Genomic DNA, 16,158 nt, shown 5'->3' on the forward strand with positions numbered 1-16,158 from the left:
GCCAGGCCACTGACAAGGACCGGCCGCTGGGGGCAGAAGCCGCAGGCGGACGCTTCCTCTACGGTTAAGGCGACTTTAAAAGACGAGCTAAGGGGTCCGTGGCCTGGCTAGGCTGCCCCCTATAGCAAGGCGGCCTCCAGCTCTGCCCCACCGCGGCCGGCTGGCAGGGCAGCCGCTGAGCCCGTTTCCATCTCCGTCGCGGCCTGGCCGCGCGGAGCGTCCAGGACGACGTCAGCGCCGCCCCAGCATTAGGCCGAAGAGGCAGAGCCCGCGCACCCCACTGGCTACCAACATTGCCTGGCAGCAGCTGCTGGGATCCCGCCGCGCGCGGGGAATGCTGGGAGTCCCAGTGACGCTCGGGACTGCTCTGTGGCGGTTGGTGTGGAAGGCGGCGGAGCTCGCGCTTGTCCGGTTGCTGGGGTAACGGGGCGGAAGTGGGCCTGGCTGTGCGCGCCATTTTCAAACCGATGGTTCAGCCCAGCTGCCGGGGGTCAGGTCTGCGGAGCCGGAGGCTCCGGTGAGTCTTCCTCGCCCGCGCGGTCAGAGGCGCGGCCGGTAGGAGCCTGCGGGGGCTTCGCTTCCGCCAGCTCCAGCGGAAGGAAGGGCCGGGCCACGGGTGTGTCACTCACTGCACGTTGCTATGGGGAAGCTGACAGGGGTTCGGGCGCAGGAGGGGTGGGAGTCGCCTGGGCCTAGGTCTGGGTCTGGTTGAGGGTGTCCTGGCGTCGCTAGCGGTAGGGATGGGCCGGCTACCCGTCCCGGGGCCACGCTGCTGCGTCGGTGGGTGTTACCGATTGTCCCCGCTTCACTGCGGACAATGACGGGGCTGGTGACCCGCAACCACCACAGCGCCCTGCGCGTCTCGCTCCGGTTGGAGACGTGTCCGCCCACGGTGCGACCTGTGCCCGCTCTCAGCTTTCCCACTCCCCGCAACTAGTGCGTCCGCCCTCAGCTGTCTCTACCCGAGAGCTGTGCAGCTGTAGCTAGCTAGCCAGCCTGCCTACCTGTTGCGTCCCTGTAATCGATCCACCATCTGTCCTATGCTGACCTCTTACACGTATCCTTTCTGAAACCTTTTCAGATCCACTGGCCCTCTCCCATGTGGTGCCCATACTCTGCCCAACTCTACAATCTGTGCAAACACCTGTGCTGAGGTGGTTTAAGGTGCACAGACAACACGTGGCTTCCCCTCATCCTGGGGGCCTAGAGCTCTAGGACTGGGACAGACTCACCCACTTTTACATGAGCAAGCACTGTGGGCAGTGGCAGGGGTTGCACTTTGCTTGGAGGAAGCTGATAAGGTGACCAGTTCTACTGCTGCAAAGTGCATCTCCTGTTAGTGGCACCAGGTTCTTCTAGGTGGGAGACCTCACGACTGGGCCCTACCCCTTGTTCTTCCTCTAAAAGCCACCTAAGAAACCTGGACCACTGTGAGGAGCCCTGGATCCTCCCTCTAGGGCAGGTGGAGGGTCTGGGACATCCTACAGTGGCACAGGCTTCTTAAACAGCTTGGCTCACTTATGACCTGGTCATGGGTTGTGGTCTCAGAGGGAGATGAGGAGGAGGGGGACTGGACCCACAGATTTGGCACTGAGAACATTTCACATAGGCTCTGGCACTCTAGAGACCCCACATTGTCCAGAACTCCTGGACACAGGCCCTACGGGCCCCTTGCTTCAAACTACATTCAGTTAGAATCTGCATTTCTGTACATGTATTTGGATTGTCAAAAAAATTTGACAAGATCCCTAACCAAAGGCTCTTAAGCAAAGTAGGCAGTCTTGGTATAGGAGGGAAGGTCCTTTCTTGAATCAGTAACTGATTAATAGACAGGTATCAGAGGGGTGGATGTGTTAGTCTGTATCTGCTAAAACAAGAAGTTGTGGCACCTTATAGCCTGATATTTTGGAGCATAAGCCTTCATGGGGAAAGACCTGCTTCATCAGATGTAATGTAGTGGAGTTTCCAGAGGCAGGTGTAATTATACAAGCTCATGAAAAGGAGGGAGTCCCAATCAAGAGGAAGGCCAGAGTTGATGAGGTCATTTCAGTCAGACAGGATGGGGCCGCTTCCAGCAGCTAATGTGGAGGTGTGAACATCAAAGGAGGAGAAACTGCTTTTGTAGCTGGCCAGCCGCTCCCAGTCTCTGTTCAGTCCTTGATTGATGCTGTCAAATTTACAAATGAGTTGTAGCTCTGCAGTTTCTCTTTGGAGTCTGTTTTTGAAGTTTTTTTGTTGAAGGAAGGCTATTTTTAAATCTGTTAGTGAGTATCCAGGGAGACTGAAGTTGTCTCCTACAGGTTTTTGTATGTTATCATTCCTGATATATGGTTTGTGTCTATTTATTCTTTTATGTAGAAACTGTCCAGTTTGGCCAATGTGTATGGCAGAGGGGCATTGCTGGCACGTGATGGCATATATAATATTAGTAGATATGCAGGTGAATAGATTAATGGTTAATAGGAAGGAAACAAAAAGTAGGAATAAACATTCAGTTTTCACAATAGAGTATGGCAAATAGACTTGTCCCCAAGGGATCGCTATTGGGACCTGTGCTTTTCATCATATTCATAAATTTTCTTGAAAAAAGAGGATAAAGAGTGAGAGGTCAAAGTTTGCAGGTAGTACACATTTATTTAAGATGGTTAAATCTAAGGCTGATTGCAGAGAGATACAAGCAGACTTCTTAGACTGCGTGAGTGGGGGGGAAATGGCAGATAAAATTCAGTGTTGAAAAATGTGAAGTAATGATCTGAAGTAATGCTGAAGAACTTAATCCCAATTAAGCCCACAGAATGAAGCAGGTCTAAATTAGCTCTGACTACTTAATAAAGAGATGTTATAGTCATTGTGGTTAGTTCACTTGAACTGAGGTTTCTAGAGTGCAGTGGCAGTTAAAAATAAAAGCTAATAGAATGGTAGGAACCATTGGGAACAGGATAGATAATGAGACAAAAATACTAGAAAGCCACTATCAGAAGAAAGCAGCATTCATGTAGCGCTCTAAAGACTGACAAAATAATTTATTAGGTGATGAGCTTTCATGGGGCAGAGTCACTTCTTCAGATCTGGAGATAGTGCTGTATTGGAAATGGCATAACAGAGATCCAAGAAAAAAATATTGAAATAAAAACTGAACAAATCTGATACATAGGACAGAAAGGGGTAGAACAAAGGGAGAAGAGGAGGGGAGAAAATTACTAAGTGTCCTACCTGAGATCACTATGAATCTCAAAGGTGGGGAAGCTGTCTTTGTGATGTGTATGGTAGTTGCTATCTCTGTTAAGACCTAGTCTCAAAGTATTAAATTAGAGCATAAATTGTAGTTTAGATGTCACCCTTTGTAATCTGCTGTTAAAATCTTTTTGTTGTAAACGCATATCTCACGTCTTTAACTGTATGGCCCACTCCACAGAAATACTGACAGGTATATGTGTATTCAGATTCCTAATGTCTGCTTTGTGTCCATTCATTCTTTGGCAAAGTGATTGTCCAGTTTGTCCAATATACATAGCAGAGGGGCATTGTTGGCATATGATGACTATGTGGTTGTCTGTAGGTGAGGCCTGTTCTCTCCTACAGACAATCACCTAAAGTCAGGAAAATTCCAACTAGCAACCACAGGCCGTAGGCCACACCACAGTAACACTAATCCTGGGACTTTTCCTTGCAACAAACCCTGTTGCCAACTTTGTCCACATATTTATTCTGGAGACACCATCACTGGACATAACCATGTTAATTACAGGATTAGTGGCTCATACTTCTGTACCTCAACCAGTGTTATAAATGCGGGGACACACAGGTAGGCTCTCTGTCTGCCACAGTCCCTGGCTGCTCACTCCACGTACCTCTCTGCACCATGGAGACTTCATGCACTACCCCAGCCCTTTAACGCAGCTTCTGTTGGCTGGTTTCTGGCCAGTGGGAGTTGCAATGATGGGGCTGGGGTGGGAGCCAGTGTGTGAAGTCTCCTTCTCCTTGCACAAGGTGCATGAGGCACCTAGAGGCCTGGGGCTGTGGCCAGCAGAGCACCTGCCTTGGGGTCTTTGCACGGCAGGCTGTGGGCCAGCTGAAAAAGCTTGGTGGGCTGGATCTTGCTTTCCCCTGCCTGTAAAGAATAATAAACCCCATGAGGGCAAAAGAGACTCCAAGATCCCCAAGGGAGAAATGGAGTGCCACTGATTTTCTCTCCAACGCCGCACCTCAGTTCACCAGAGCATCAGCCCAGATGCTCTGGGGCTCATGCTCAGCCACAACCTCAGTGGCCCTGATCTCAATGCAGATCTCCATAAAACCAATGTTGCTCACCCTCCTGCAGCTTGTCTTCTAGGCACAGGAACTCTTGCCTGCATCCTGGGGATGTTCCGCATTGCATCTACAGTCCCCTATGGCATAAATAGCAGCACTGATCTCCTCGCTATGGGCACCAGTCCCCGACAGACATGGTCAGCAGGCAGAACCAGGCATCAAGCACCCCACTATGGTTACCAGAACATTATTCCTCCATTATAAAAGCCCAGTTCAGGCCCTCACCTTGTCTTCACACTCATAAATTGATGAGGTTTATAGCTTCAGATGCTGGGGACGTGCTTCTCTGCCTCCAAAGCCTTCCTCACAACATCTCTCTTGTTCTTCTCCATGTGAAGTCACTACAAGAAGATTGTGAAACATGAATTAAAAAGTCAGCCATTTGCATATGACCTGTAGTTCCGCATCAGCTGCCTGCTTGAGGTAAGCAGAGCACAATTAGTCCCCAAGCATTTGCTAAGATCTGGAGCTGGATGCAGCACTGCTGTTTGCAGGTAAATCCTAGAAATAATGAGCATCAGGCAGCAGAAGCATTTAAAAACCTCTCTATCAAAACCCCCATTCAGTGCGTGACTTCTTGATAGCCATTTTTTAACTGTCAGCCTGTTGGATAGTCACACGAAGTAAGAAATTCAGGGAGATACTGAGGCTGCAACCTCTGAGATCTGATTACAACGATTTGCATAGGGTTTTTGAGCTCCTGTCTGAATAGTTATTTACTAATTCTGAAATTAATGTTAAACCCTCCCCCCACAATTGGTACAGAACAGCTATCATCTGCTCAAAAACAGAGGCCATCAAGATCATCCCATCCCAATGCTCTACTTCCTTTACTGGCATCCCCACTGAGTACAAGGTCAGATTTAAGGTTTTGGTCTATCTTCAAAATCCTCCATAGGATTGGTCCAAGATATTGTAATTTCTTCATCTGATGCGATCATGCCTGACCATTACAATCCACTGGCACTCTGGAATCCTGAGTGAAATTTGTGAAGGAAATGAAATCTTTTTGGAAACTAGCCAATGGACCTCACTCTTGGTGGAGATCAAGATGACCATAAAATTCAGACAGCATGGAAACCGCTTTGATTTAGGCATCCCATTTAAAACACAAAACCCTCTTGCTGTAGTCTGATTCTTGCTGATGGGAAGGGAAAAAAGAGATTTTTATGTGTATGCCACATGGAAGGTGCTCAGATGGGTGTATTGTATAAGAATCTATATAATGGTGATGGTGCCTTTTTTAATAAGGTCTTTGAGTTACACAAGGTTTCTAGAACATATAGAGGACTATTTCCTATACCAAATTACCAGTTTTTTTATTTTACTAGAAAGGATTGCTTTTACTTGTGTTTATACAGCAGTAAGAAAGAAACTCTGTACATCTTCTGTAATCTTTTTCAGGTCACATTGTTCTTGTTGGGAGTGATCAAACCACTTTTGAAGTTTATTCACAATGAGCACAGCTGCAGAGCGAAAGTTTATTAACCTCAGGAAGCGGCTGGATCAGCTGGGCTATCGGCAACCCTTGGGTGTGGAGAGCTTGCCTCTGGTGGAAAAACTTTTTAGGTATCCAAAGGGAAAATCTTTAAAAAGAATATCAGTCACGTTGGTGGCTGCTACTTGACCATAAAACTAGTGGGAAAAGTGTATTACAGTATCTATTTTTAATTGTCTAAAAACAAAATTGTCTATTGAAATAGGGTCAAATGATAAATTGTTTAAAGTGAATATTTAAAAATAATTTCTAAGCATTGATAAGAAAATCATACTATGCAGCTCCTTGGACAATTGGGTATTTAATGGTCTCTTTAAATGCTATTGATGTGCACTTAAAATTCAAAATGTCTAAACTGAGTCTGAAAGTGGAAATTTACTTTCTGACTCAGTTACTTTGTAACCTGATGTGGGTAGAGCATTTATAATTAGCTGCGTCCACATTTACTGAAATGTGTTATTGGATGCAAAGGACTACATAAAACAGAAAATGAATTTGGTTAAGTAGTGAATCTGGAAGACAACTTATCCACTCTTAAGCTGTTTGTTGGCTTTGATGTCATTAGGCACACAGGAGTTCCTCTACTAGATCAGAACAGAGGTCCATCTAATCCACTGTCCTGTCTCAGAGAGTGGTCAGCTTCATATGCTTTGGATGAAAGTGTAAGAACCTCACAATCAGCAGATATGGAGTAATCTGTTCCCATACTTAAGTCTCATCCTGAGTGCCAGTAGATTGGCTTAACTTTTCTGGGGCATGAGGGTTAATGTTCCTTTACAAAATTTGCCATAATTAATTATAATAAGTAAATATTCTTGATATACATATCTCTGCCAATCCCTTTATTGAATCATATTTACATTCCTGGGCTCATTTATCTCCTGTGGCTATGACCATCGCAGTTTATTTAGATGTTACTTATCAATTTTGAATTTTCTGTCCTTTAATTGAATTAAATTGCTTTTGTGTTATAAGGCAGGGAGAACCAAATTGTTTGATCTATCTTGTATATACCATTAATTATTTTCTATATTTTCATCATGTCTCCTTCATAGCCTTTCTGAAGTAAACAGTCACAGTCTTTTCAGTCATTTTGAATGCGACTTTTTTCCCATACCTTTGGCTATTCTCGTTGCCTTTGAATGCTTCTAATTCGGAAATGCCCTTTTTGAGAAGGGATGCATGTAGTTTTCCAGATGAAGTTGCATCAGTGATTTATATAAAGGTGCTACAATATTCTCTTATTCACCTTGTGTTCTTTATACATTTTATGACATTCACAGAAGAATCCCAGTTCTCATTTTCAATCTTGATGGACAAAAACCAGTTTGTCCATCCAGTATTTTTAAGATCATGTCATGTTGCAGTTTATCCTTGAAGAGCAACACAAATCATTTTAATTTAGAAAAACGAGAGCTCACGGCAACTCATTTTGTCTATAAAGAGAAGAGATTCAACCAGTTTCAGGCTGAATAACTAGGTCCAGGGTGTCCATAGACAAGATTGTTTATAAGATGCATAATCTAATAAATTGAGTTTCTTTACAAAGAATTTCCCTTTAGAGATAATTAGACATAATTTTAGGAATTTGATAATCCCCCATTTTTGGTTTACAGCCCCTGGGTATGTTATAGAAATTAATTACTGGTGGTCTCTAGTGTTTCCACCCTCATTCCTATGTAACCACAGAACCGTTTCTAAACATGTAGCAAGTTGTAACCAACAAATCTACAGTAAAGCAAGAAGGAAAACGATAAGCCACATTTGTCTCTTGCATTATACTGCATTCATATTTTGAAGTTTGTGTTTTCAAATCTTTATAGTGAAAATTTTTTCTTTATATACCTATGTTTTGGAATGTACGTGAGTATAATGCTAGAAGAAGGAATCTAAAAATCTATCTGCTGAATGAAACAAGTCATTTAATTTTAAAAAGGTTTCAAACAATATCGCTGCCTTTTTTTAAGGACAAAATAACCAGTTGGGATAATAACTTTCAGTTTGATGGGATTCTTACCTGAATTTAGAAAATCTATTGTCTTTTGATTTCAGTGATCTTGTCCATACAACAGAGAGCCTGCGCAGTTCAAAGTTATCTGCTGGAAAAATTGAAAAAGAATGCAGCAATTTTGATGCTATTCTGGAACCTTACAAAGCAGAGAATGCTAAACTCACCAGGGAGAATAATGAGCTACATTTAGAGATATTGAAACTGAAAGAAGATTCTGAACATCATGTTAAAGGTATCATGAAAAATGAAGATTTTCAGTCTTTCTGAATATCAAAAATAACTGGATTTTGTTTCAGATTGCAGATATTTCTCTGATCTGCGATTTTTTTTTTTCCTGTATATTCTTAACTTAAAACTTGTGTGTAGTCTCATTGACTTCAGCATGTGCATGGAACTGGAACCTAAATGTACAAATATTTGCTATATAATCCAAAGGTTGCTGACTACAGTATATTAACATACTGATCATGTGAAGTTACATTTTTCTTTTTCTGGCCTACTTCTGCGACAGTGATACTCATATGGAATCTCGGGAGCTTCAAGTGGCTCCTTAATGCGTTCCCTGTGGGTCTTTGCAGCACACAATAGTAGAACACTGTGCTTTTCATTATTAACCAGTCTAAGTTATTAGCCAATCAGAATGATTTTGCTATGTTGTTAACTAATTGTGGAATACTTGCTTAGTCATTTTGCTGTGAGAATAATTACACGCACACAGGCTGCGTCTATGCTACCTCTCCCTGTCAGAAGGGGCATGTAAATAGAGCGGATCAGAAATGCTAATAAGGCTCTGATATGAATATCAGCCATGTCGAAAGTGCTGTTTTCGAAATGCAAACTAGCCACGTCGACAGAGGTCCTTCCAAAAGGGAGGGGTAGTGTAGACAAAATAGTTTAGGAGCCAAATTAGCAAGCAGCATTACCCAAAACAGTATTCATTGTTTCATTACTCGCTGTGGCTTCATCTACACTACCCCTCATGTGCTCATTTTCAAAAACATGACGGTTTTAAAGGAGCTGATAACTTTGTATAGTTCTTTATATTCTTGCAAAGTTCATGCATATTTTCTTATTATTATTAATATATTTTTCATCTGCTAACGTGTTACTTCAGGTAAGCAACATATGAACACACGTTGAACAGCAATATTCCTGGATTTTAATTTTTAAACAGTGTTTTTGTGTTTTAGATTTACAGTGATACTTCAGTGGTTTAGGAGCCAAATTAGCAATCAACATTACCAAAAACAGTATGCTTTGTTTCATTTACTCGTTGTGGCATTTTAATCCTTTCTAAGGGTGATATTCAGATGGCACAGAGCAGTCGTAGTAACCACTTATGCCTCTTACTGTTCCTGGCATAGAAGGATAAATAGTTGATGACTAGAGGAAAGAGGATATGTCCAGATTGTTTCGAAGCCCTTTGTGGCTGTTGTAGCCTGGCATAAATTAGAGCATCACAGTTCAAGGGGAACAACCTGCACAAAGCATCCCTGACATCAAAGGAATGCACAGCTGAGCTGTAAGCAGTTTTTTACACATCACCCACCTGTGATCTGTGCTCTCTAGTTTGGCACAAGAAGTCTCCTATTCTTTCCACTGGAACCACTAAATAATAATAATAATATTTGGTAAAGAAAACTTATATGTTACTTACTTGAAGTAGCACATTAGCAGATGAAAAATATATTATTAGTAATGAGAAAATGTTCATGAACTTTGCAAGAATATGAAGAACTATATAAAATTATCAGCTCTTTTAAAATTGTCATGTTTTTGAAAATAAGGACATCGGACTCCTTTATGCATATTTTGTACTATTAGAATACTGTTAAATATTGTTTTTTCTTCCTAAAGACTTGAAGGCTACCTTAAGAAAGGTTGAACATGAGACAGCTGACTTGAAGTTTTTGAATAACCAGTATATGCATAAAATTCGCTCATTAGAGCGAGATAATAAAGCCAAGACTGAGAAAATTCAGCAGCTTCAGGAGAAGAATCTACAAGCAGTAGTACAAACACCAGGTATGACTACTGAATATAAAGAATCCTAGGCACTCTTACTTTCTCCAGGCTATAATAATGTTCTGATTTTTAGGTAAGGATGAGAAGCTGGGAAGACTTAGCGTTACAATACCCTATGATTATCATCTTAAACTTTCTCTGCTCCGCAGGTCTGCTTTTTTCGTATGTTTGATAACACTGTTACACAAATCTTTTTTAAAGACCAATGATGATAGACATGGGTAAAGATGCCTCTGGATAATAACAGAGTTAGAACTTGGCCTTAAGCTTTCATGCCAAACTACATAATTTTGACTGACTTTTGTTACCAATGGCAAATCAGGCTTAATGCTGTCATAGGTAAACCAATGTCTGAATAGTCTTCCTTCAACATTTTGTCAGTTGGTCATAGTTAATGATTTGTCTTTGTCTGTACTGACTTCATAAAAATAATAATAAAAAGAACATCATGCTAGTTAACCTGTTGGAGCAGTCTGAGGTCTGCATTAAATTGAAATGTCCTATAACAGCCAAAAAGGGCTACAAGATTAGTTCAGAATCAGGGTAATATAGTGGTTTCTGAATCCTAGCCTCCTTGCTTTCACTAATTATGTCCCTCCCCTGCCTTTTATTGGTGTGCTGACAGCAAGAAGGGTGTATAGTACATGAGAACCTACTTTGACTGTACACGACTTCAGGATCATCATCCTTGCATCTGCTCGATTGTCTTTGAGCCACTTACTTGGTTTCTTAGCTGAAGTTTGTTTAGTCTTGGAGTGCAAAATTTCATGGTACTCCAAAAATCTGAGTCTCTGGGAACTCTCAGAAGTTAAAGTACTCTCCTCTCTCTCTTTGTCGGTCTCTCCTGATAACTGAACATATGCTGATATTTAATTTCATATGTTAGGGTGACTTCTCTCTTTCATTTCCTTGTCCAGGCTTTTTCTTTTAAATGGAGATATGTTTGTGGGGAGCTATAAAATTTTAGGTCTTATTTGAGTTCTTTTGGTTGCCCATTCATTAATGGCATGTGAAAGAAATCTGTATACAATTTAATTAAAATTAAGATGTCTTCTAATCTTTTTTACCTCCCTGCTTTCATGCCTTGGGATTTTTGTTGACTTCTTCCTTATGATCCATTATACTTTTCTTTTCTTGTCTGTGCCTTTTCTCCTTTCTTTCCTCTCATATTTCCCCCTTAGCAGTCTTCTGCAATAACCCCTGTTCCATGCTCAAACATTATGTCATGTATAATCTTCTGGTTAGAAGAACTAGTGGTTGCTCTTTCTGAAATGATTCAGTACTGTTCCTTCTGTTGTTTTTTATTGATATAATATACACATTGAACTTTCCTGGCCTGGCACCCTTGGGAACAGTCAGTGCTGGACTACGGAAGATCATTGGTGGCTCAGCTACCTCCTTTTCTGCTCTCCCCACAGCGGTTGGGGTTTCTGTTTGCCCCCTATTGCCTCGTCCAGCAATGCTTTTGCCCTGAGCCTATCAGTTTTTCTCCAAGAGTGCTCCCAAGAGTTGTCATGGATACTGGACCAGGGGTGTTCCCAGACTAGGGAAGTTCAGATTATGGAAGTTCAACCTGTAATGTAACGCAATATTAAAAAAAAAAATCCCCTGTTGCTGCACATGGCTCTTTAATTTACAAGCAAGTAGCCAAGATTGTGAGAAACATCTGTAAGATAAATTAGCTTGATTTGGAGTTAGGGCAGAAGGAAGGAGGCATCAGTAAATAATGAGGAGCTTAGTTTGGTCTACTGGTTCTCAAACTCTGGGCCGCAGTCACCTTGCAGATGACATGCAAGGCCCAGGACTTGCCCAGTGGGGAGCCCGTGCTGCCACTCCAGCCCCATGGTGCCCCTTCTCTCTGAGTTTCTTGCGCCAGCTTCCTGCAGCTGGCACTGGGAGCAGCCCCAAGCCCTGTAGTCTAATCAAGCTCGCTGAGGAAGAAGTGCCTCTGTGCACTGCTGCTCTCCCTGTACTGCTTGGTGCACATTTTCAGCTGTGATTCTCTTTTGCACCTTTCAGAGATACTGGAAGGATCCCTTCAATTCTACACCAAAACCTTTTCACTGGGATCCTACACAACCTTCTGCCATAATAGTGGAAGCAGATAAAATGTACTTTGTTGAAGGCAGGTTGCCTGGACTATCATAATTTTGCAGGGAAGCATTGAATCTCTCTTCAATTTGTCATAAATAAAACTTAAGTAACATAAAGCAAATTAGTCTTTTTTTTTTTAATCAAGGTTTAATACTTAAATTTAGGTGACGGTAGAAAGATACTTGTCTATAAGGAGTGAAAGCATTTTTCTATGTAGTTTAAGCAAGATTTGCTTTATTCTTGTAGTGGTAAAAATTTTCTGACTTCTGATTATTGTGTGTGTGCATACTATTGTTGTATTTATTTTAGTAACAGGAATTTTTCTCTTTTGTGGGATTTGTGGGATCTAAGTTTTTTGTGGGTGGGAGTAGGATATCAATGCATGAAACAATTCTAGAGTGAGTATTGCAGAGCAGGATGGTGTGGGGATTAAAAATAGTCACTTTCAGGGTTCCATTTTTGTACTCATATCCTCAGAGAGTTTCCATACAATCCCAGCCTGAAATAATTCATAACCTTTTAAATTTGATGTGATAGACCTCATTGATACTAACAATTAATTCAGTAAAATTCTGTCTAAAAATTGCAGGAAATTGCCATATCTGTTACACTGAAATATACATCAAAGGAAAAATGTGAGACTAAAATGTGTGCCAGAATGTTACATGTTATACAGCTTCTATTAATTTTTTTTGTGTTCATTAAAATTTATCATATTTGTAGATCTCACTATTGCAAGGTGATTTTATTTGTCTTTAATATTTCACTGTAAGGCAAAGCTGGCATTTTTAAACTGAGTCCCTGGATTCTCTACAAAACCCGCTGCGTTTGGAATTGCATATCAGTTAACTCTGTTTACCATTATTACATCGTGAGGGTTATATTGTTTCTGGATTGAAGAGGAGCTCTCTTTATCTCAAAAAATTACCTCTCTCACCAACAGTAGTTGATCTAGTAAAAGAGATTATATCACCTTCCTTGTCTGTTTAATATCTTGGACCACGTTGGCTACAACTTGCATACGTTACATGATAACTACCAAGATTTTTCTGTTGGAAAATATTTCAAAGAGAAATAATGGAATCTAAAAGTTGTTTAATGTGTTGTTTAAATATTTTCTCAGTAATATTCTTACTAGTGGCTCTTGTGCTTTTCGCCAGTGCATAGTTGAAAGGGTGAGGATTACTGAAACAGTGATAAGTTCTATAGTTTTGTATTGTGGAAAGTAGTAGTAGTAGGCATCCTTCAGTCTGCATAGACTATGGATCGTGGCCTTTAAAGTTTCAATTGAGGACTTCATTTACAGCGTCTATTGTGACTATAAAGACCCACACGAGAGTGACAGTCCTTGCTGCATCTCTTGCAGATGTAGTGGGTGTCTGGCAAGTCCTTATTGTGCTTTCTGTGCAGTCGCTTCTCCTCTGCTAGCTGTCTGATCTTCAACTCGCCCTTCTGAAGGCCCTTGTGTAACCCCTGCCTCCATCTGCTGCGGTCGTCTTGTAGTTCTTCCCAGTTGTCCAGCTCGATGTCTACCTCTCTGAGGTCTCTCTTGCAGACATCTTTGTAATGCAACTGGGGGCGTCCAGGAGGTCTTTTGCCAGAGGCTAGCTCACCATACAGGATGTCTTTTGGAATCCTTCCATCATTCATCCTGTGGACGTGGCCAAGCCAGTGGAGTCGACGCTGCCTGAGGAGGGTGTGCATGGTTGCATATTGTGGAAAGTGTAAGCAACCAAACATATTGAGGGACATTTCTTTTGTTGGACTTTATTGGGATCAGACTGCATATTTGGTTATTTAAAATTGGAATTAGACCAAATTAAGATTTTATGAAGGATGTTATCAGGAAACTGAGTTCTCCTATCCATAGGTGCTTTTCTGTGATAAAGAAGAGAAACATGCCAATTCAGAAGTTACTGAGTTCTTCATTTCAGATGAAAATACATCTTCAGTTTCAAGTAATAAGCATTTGTGGGTTTTTTTAGGTGGTAGGAAAAGAAACATTCCATTCAAGCGTCAGCTCATGCAAATTGACCAACCTGTCCCTCCTTCAGGAGTCAGCACCTATCCAGTTCCTCAGCCAGATGATCCCTATGTTGCAGATCTTCTTCAAGTTGCTGATAACAGGTGACTTAAAAATTTGTTTTCAAAATATTGAAATGTTGGTGATATATGTAAAATGTGTGGTTGTAACAACATTTTTCTCGTCTCTTTTAATTTTCAACATCATAAAGCATTTCATTTTTCCTTGCTATGAAGATTTGCAACACCAAACATTTACTTGATTTGCTAGTCCATAGCCCTTGTAGACTTTTTTTTGCCAAGAACCTCTAAAAGCATGGCGATTTAGTCATTCACGTTTGGCTAATGACACCAGAGAAATCAAGTGAGTCCAGAAAATAAAAATACATATTCTTTAAGACGAGTGAAGTTTTCATATGGAATAGCTGTTTGATTGACTGACATTGCTCTCTTTATAGAATAAACATTACATTTCTTCATTCTAAGTTTCTGCATGTGACATAATGGCCAGACTGGGACAGTTCAGTGGTCCATCTAGACCAGTATCCTGTTGTCCAACAGTGACCAATGCCAGGTGCTTCAAAGAGAATGAACAGAACAGATAATAAAGTGATCCATCCCCAGTTACCCATTACTAGTTGCTGGCAAACAGAGTGTAGGGACACTATGTCTGTCTAATAGCCACTGATGGAGCTAACCTCCAAGAATTTATCTTGTTCTTTTTTTGAACCCTGTTATAGTCTTAGTCCTTCCCAACATCCTCTGACTAGGAGATCTGTGTGCTGAGTGTGCATTGTGTGAAGAAATATTTCCTTTTGTTTATTTTAAACTTGCTGCATATTAATTTCATTTCATGACCCCTAGTTCTTGTGTTTGAGAAGGAAAAATATTACACTTCCTTATTTACTTTCTCCACACCAGTCATGATTTTATATCCACTCTGTCATCTTTTTTCCAAGCTGAAAAGTCTTAATTTTACTCATCTGTTGCATACTCTAATAATTTTTTTGCCATTTTCTGAACCTTTTCTAATTGCAATGTATCTTTTTTGAGATGGAGCAACCAGATATGCATTCAGAATTTAAAATGTGGGAGTACCATGGTTTTTGTATAGAGGAAATATTTTTTCTCTCATTTAATAAAATATTATTATTATAATATATAAAAACACACTAGCAATGAAGATTTAATAAGCCGCTTATTGTCTTAAAGCATTTGTTTTGAGATTCTAATATTGTACCATAAATAAATTTTAGTTCAAATACTATGAATTGATGCCAAGAGGGCAGTGTTTTGTGGAGAGGGTATCTCATCTTAGGTATTTGCTATTTTTTTTTTTTTTTTGTGATTATGTGTTAAGAATGTTTGTCCTAAGAATGTTTGTATTGGGAACTTGAACTTGTATGAGTCTACAGTCATTTAAAAATCTTTATTCTGATATCTTTTGGGTTTTCTTCTATTAAAACTTATCTACTTTTCCCGTTGAAATGTCTGTACCTATATTATGTATGACTGTGATTCTTCTGTTTAGTCCAATGTATTTCTTGAGGGGGCAAAGAGAAAAGTTTAATAGATAATATTCTATTTTGCTATAATAGGAGTGTATTGAATTACTTAATGAAACCAGTTTGGACATGTGAAATATATTGTAAATATATTTCAGAATTCATGAACTTCAGTTGGAAGTAGCCGAATTGCAGGAAAAGCTGGAGATATCTGAGCGTGGGGTGAAAAATTATAGCAAACAGGTAGAATTAACACTTGAAGGTTATTTTATTTATTTATTTTGTCACAGTAACCCGGAGTAGTCTGTGTATAATTTGAAATGTTACTTCACTAAAAAAGCATTAAGCTTCAAATACATTCAGAATGAATTCCATAAATGCTGTTTTGCTATTATACTCCTGCATGAAATTGCTAATGGAAAGTTGTTTGCTTAATAGATGTTTTTTCTACTGCTTGTATTTGGATCATTGAGTCCATTAAATAACATATATTTAATCCGGGGCTGTAAGTTAACCACAGTTAAGTCAAGTGATTAACGCAAAAATTAATTATGAATAATTGTCATTTTAATCAGTGTTAACAAATAGAATACCAGTTGAAATGTATTAAATATTTTAGATGGTTTTTGCATTTTCAAATTTACTGATTTCAGTTACAACACAATACAAAATATACTATGCTCCCTTTGTAT

The 16,158-nt window shown here is 40.5% G+C and overlaps 1 protein-coding gene across 1 annotated transcript in view; it reads left to right on the plus strand.

Moving 5' to 3' along the window:
* Positions 1-381: 381 nt before the first annotated feature.
* CEP135 (centrosomal protein 135) overlaps positions 382-16,158 on the plus strand; it is an 84,136-nt gene continuing 68,359 nt past the window's right edge. The window contains exons 1-6 of the mRNA XM_074991819.1: positions 382-517; positions 5,716-5,880; positions 7,862-8,052; positions 9,678-9,845; positions 13,925-14,066; positions 15,625-15,709. Of these exons, the coding sequence (XP_074847920.1) occupies positions 5,768-5,880; positions 7,862-8,052; positions 9,678-9,845; positions 13,925-14,066; positions 15,625-15,709 (699 nt within the window). The 5' untranslated portion in view covers positions 382-517; positions 5,716-5,767. The remainder of the gene's footprint in view (positions 518-5,715; positions 5,881-7,861; positions 8,053-9,677; positions 9,846-13,924; positions 14,067-15,624; positions 15,710-16,158) is intronic.

Source organism: Carettochelys insculpta, chromosome 4, assembly GCF_033958435.1.
Source record: "Carettochelys insculpta isolate YL-2023 chromosome 4, ASM3395843v1, whole genome shotgun sequence".
Taxonomy (NCBI): domain Eukaryota; kingdom Metazoa; phylum Chordata; order Testudines; family Carettochelyidae; genus Carettochelys; species Carettochelys insculpta.